Here is a 3688-nt window from a genome sequence, read left to right on the forward strand (position 1 = left end):
GTGATTACTTTGATTCTGATGGGATGAGAAATCACATCCAATATAAGCACATGGTTGTGAATCACCAAGGTGGAAAAACTGGAGCTATTTAGGCTATTACCTTGTACTTCCTGCTGCCACCGTAGTCCAATTGAATTGTGGAATTGGTCGAATTGAAGAAGTAATCCAGCACCGCACCACAAAGCACAAGGCACCACAAATATGTTATGCTTATAGGGCACCCAAATGGCCAGCAGCGGCCCTGATTACCTCTATAGTAATGTCATCAAGGGAGACTTGTCCAATATTTCACATGTCATCCTGATTGGATAAGATTGACCTCTACTATATTGCCCTGTGCTCAGAGGAGCACATATTTCTAGTTTAAAACATGAAAATGACATTGCTAGCCTGAGATAAAACAGTAAAATACCAACTATACCTGTAATTCGCATTCCTATTTAACAATGAAAGTAATAGTAGTTTATTTTCTTTTTTGCCACTGTACAGAGCCTGGTGACGTCATGTTGGAGGGAGGAACCAGTAACTGTTCTGGTATCCTGAAGGTGAAACACCAGGAAGAGTGGAGACCAGCGGGTTCTATTTATGACTGGAACCTGAAGTCATCATCTGTAGTGTGTGGACAGCTGAACTGCGGCTCTGCTGTTGCAACACAAAGGAGGTCTGATGCAACCGTTGAACCTGTGTGGAAGATTCCATGTGTTGGATCTCAATCTTCACTGAGGGAGTGTGGAACAAAGGAGTCTCGTCATTCCACTGAGAGACTGGAGGTGTTCTGTTCGGGTAAAACACATAAACAGTGACCTCCACTTCACCTCCACAACTCTGCGTGCGTGCGTGCATGCACATGCGTGTTTAATAAGATACATGTACATTGACACCCCCCTTCTCTCCCTCCTCCCCCCTCCCCCCCTCTCTTTCTCTCTCTCTCTCTCTCTCTCTCCAGATTCTGTGAGGTTGGTGAACGGGACAAGTGTGTGTTCAGGCAGAGTGGAGGTGCAGTCTAACCAGTCGTGGGTCTCAGTGTGTGAAGATGACTTTGACCAGCAGGATGCAGAGGTGGTCTGTAGAGATCTTGGCTGCGGGGCTCCTTCAGTCCTCCAGGGGGCGCTCTATGGAGGCATGAATGCTTCGATGTGGACCAAAGAGTTCCAGTGTGAAGGCAACGAGTCTGTTCTCCTGGACTGTAGAACCTCAGACTCAACTAGAAACACCACCTGCTCACCTGACAAGACTGTTGGACTCACCTGCTCAGGTATAATCTAATCATTTTAGTAATGTCCTCAAAACATGAGGAGGGAAAATTACCATCTATGCCGCCAGAATTTGAGGACGGAATTGCAGCAAAATTAACCATGTATGGTGCCGACATTGGCGATGTGGTTGGCCGTTGTGATTGGCTGGAAGCTGTGCTGTTATTCCCATTTATGTGCTGTGATTGGCTGAGCATGGCATAACGGGTGTGATATTCCGTGCTCAAACTTTGAGTTTTGAGTTTGACGTTTGGTCATTTCCGTTACAAGAAGTTCACCCGTTTGCCGTCTTGGGAGTGACAGCTCACCATGTGTTAGTGTTAGACAGTGTTAGGAAAGTATGCTTTTCTGTATTGGTTTTATGGGTCCCTCTTGAAAATGAGATGCTGCATCTCAAGAGGCTGTCCCTTCAATAAAAATCTGAAATCTGAAATCTGAATAGATCCCCACCATCTGTTAACAGAACGGGTGCATGCTTTTGGTTAGACATACCATTGGTCTGATATCTCAAACCCTCACCCTAACCTCCCACAGGGCAGCACACCTAGTAAGTAGCCTTGCCGAGCCATGAGGCCCATAGGGCAGGAGCTTAACTCCTGTTTCTGTAGCGTGAGGCAGCTTGATGTACATGTACACCCCCTGGACATGACGCTAGTATGTCGCAGGCACTTACCCCCTAATCCAACCCTTGATGCTGAGTGTCAAGCAGGGAGGCATTGGGTCCCATTTTTACAGTCTTTGGTATGACCCGGCCGGGGATTGAACCCCGACCTCCCAGTTTCAGGGCGGACACTCTAACCACAAGGCCACTGAGCTGGTGCAGCACACCTAAACCTAACCTTAACCCTCTCCCAACCCTTAACGCCCCCCTCACCAACTTTAATCCGGTCGTCTTAACGCACCCCTCACCAACCTTAACCAATGCTATGTCTAACCAAAGTATGCGTCCCAACAGAACACCACCATCCATTAACATGGAGTGGGAGAACTGAACACTTTCGGCTCACAAGGCATGTCTGCTCTAAATGGTTTGTAACGGTCTTGTCTCTGTACAGAGCCTGATGACGTCAGGCTGGTGGGAGGAAGCAGTAACTGTAGTGGTGTACTGGAGATGCAACACCAGGGAGACTGGAGAGCCGTGGATGGTCAGTCCGACTGGAACCTGAAGTCATCCTCTGTCGTGTGTAGGCAGATGGACTGTGGCTCTGACGTTTCAACACAAAGGAGTCCTGCTTCAACGGTTCAACCTGTGTGGTGGATCACAGCTGACTGTGTTGGAACCGAGGCTTCACTGAGGGAGTGTGGAATGACACTGTCTGAGAATTCCACTGTCACATTGGAGGTGATCTGTTCAGGTAACACAAACAGTGACGTCCGTCTACTTGCCTACTCACTTAACCTATACCTATCTACAGCATAGAAACAGGATGTTTCTTTTTCTGAATGAATTTAAAATAACTTTTTTGCATCGTCTAATTTCAGCAAAAGCCATACAATATGTTGGATCTCTTAATCTTGGTTCCATCTCATTGGCTACTCTATACTGTAAATGTAAATACCTGCTGTACTATAATTCAATCACTCGTGTCTTGTTACAGATCTTCTGTTTAAGCCAAACATCAGCGTCTTCCCCACTCTAAACGGGGTTTCTGAGGGCCAGCAGCAGGGGCAGCAGGTGTCTCTAAACGGGGTTTCTGAGGGCCAGCAGCAGGGGCAGCAGGTGTTGGAAGGTTCCAACTTCAGCATCAGCTGCTCCATCCTGCCACAGTACCCAGACGGCTCCTTCCACCTCACCTTCACTGGAGCCAACAGCACACACAACCACACCCAGCCAGCTGTCAATCACTCTGCCAACTTCCTGTTCTTCGAAGCAGGCCCCGGCCACCAAGGGAATTACAGCTGCGTTTATCACGTCGACGTTGTTATAAATCACACCAACGTGTTTTCTCACAATGTCTCCTCTGAGAGCGTTATCCTCTCTCTCACCGTCACAGGTAACCTGAATTAAATTACCTTTAAACCATTCTGGGCGGGAACCCCTTTTGGTGTTAATGTTATACTTTAGCTGTTGAAAAATAGCAGACCTACAAGCTTGTAGCGCGTCACCGAGTGCCACGCTACGAGCTTGCAGGTCTGCTATTTTTGATGAATCTTGAAAATGTGGCTCAATTCTTTGAATATATATTCTTTCAGAGTGAATGTTTTTAACTCAAATCTTTGCTTCTGGTGGCAGGGGGAGGGGGGGTCCTTGACATGAAAAAGGCTGAGCACCACTGACATAGAAACACAGGTTTTTCAGAAAACTGATTTAGAATCGGCCTCAGGTCTAAATGGGTTAAACTCACAATATGAATCTCCGTCAGGCATGATTCAATCAAACATGAAGGTTTATCAAATGTTCTTACATGATTTGATGATGTTTTATTTTTCACAGT

At 46.7% G+C, this 3688-nt stretch overlaps 1 protein-coding gene across 1 annotated transcript; it reads left to right on the plus strand.

Moving 5' to 3' along the window:
• Positions 1–503: 503 nt before the first annotated feature.
• Positions 504–3261, plus strand: LOC308334116 (CD5 antigen-like; the record flags this gene model as incomplete). The annotated part of the gene is made up of 3 exons (XM_080790703.1): positions 504–783; positions 2309–2608; positions 2852–3261. 3 exons carry the CDS (start codon positions 504–506, stop codon positions 3259–3261), a joined length of 990 nt encoding a protein of 329 aa, XP_080646829.1.
• Positions 3262–3688: the final 427 nt, after the last annotated feature.

This window comes from Protomyctophum bolini (genome assembly GCF_963924005.1).
Source record: "Protomyctophum bolini genome assembly, chromosome: 19".
NCBI lineage: Eukaryota > Metazoa > Chordata > Actinopteri > Myctophiformes > Myctophidae > Protomyctophum > Protomyctophum bolini.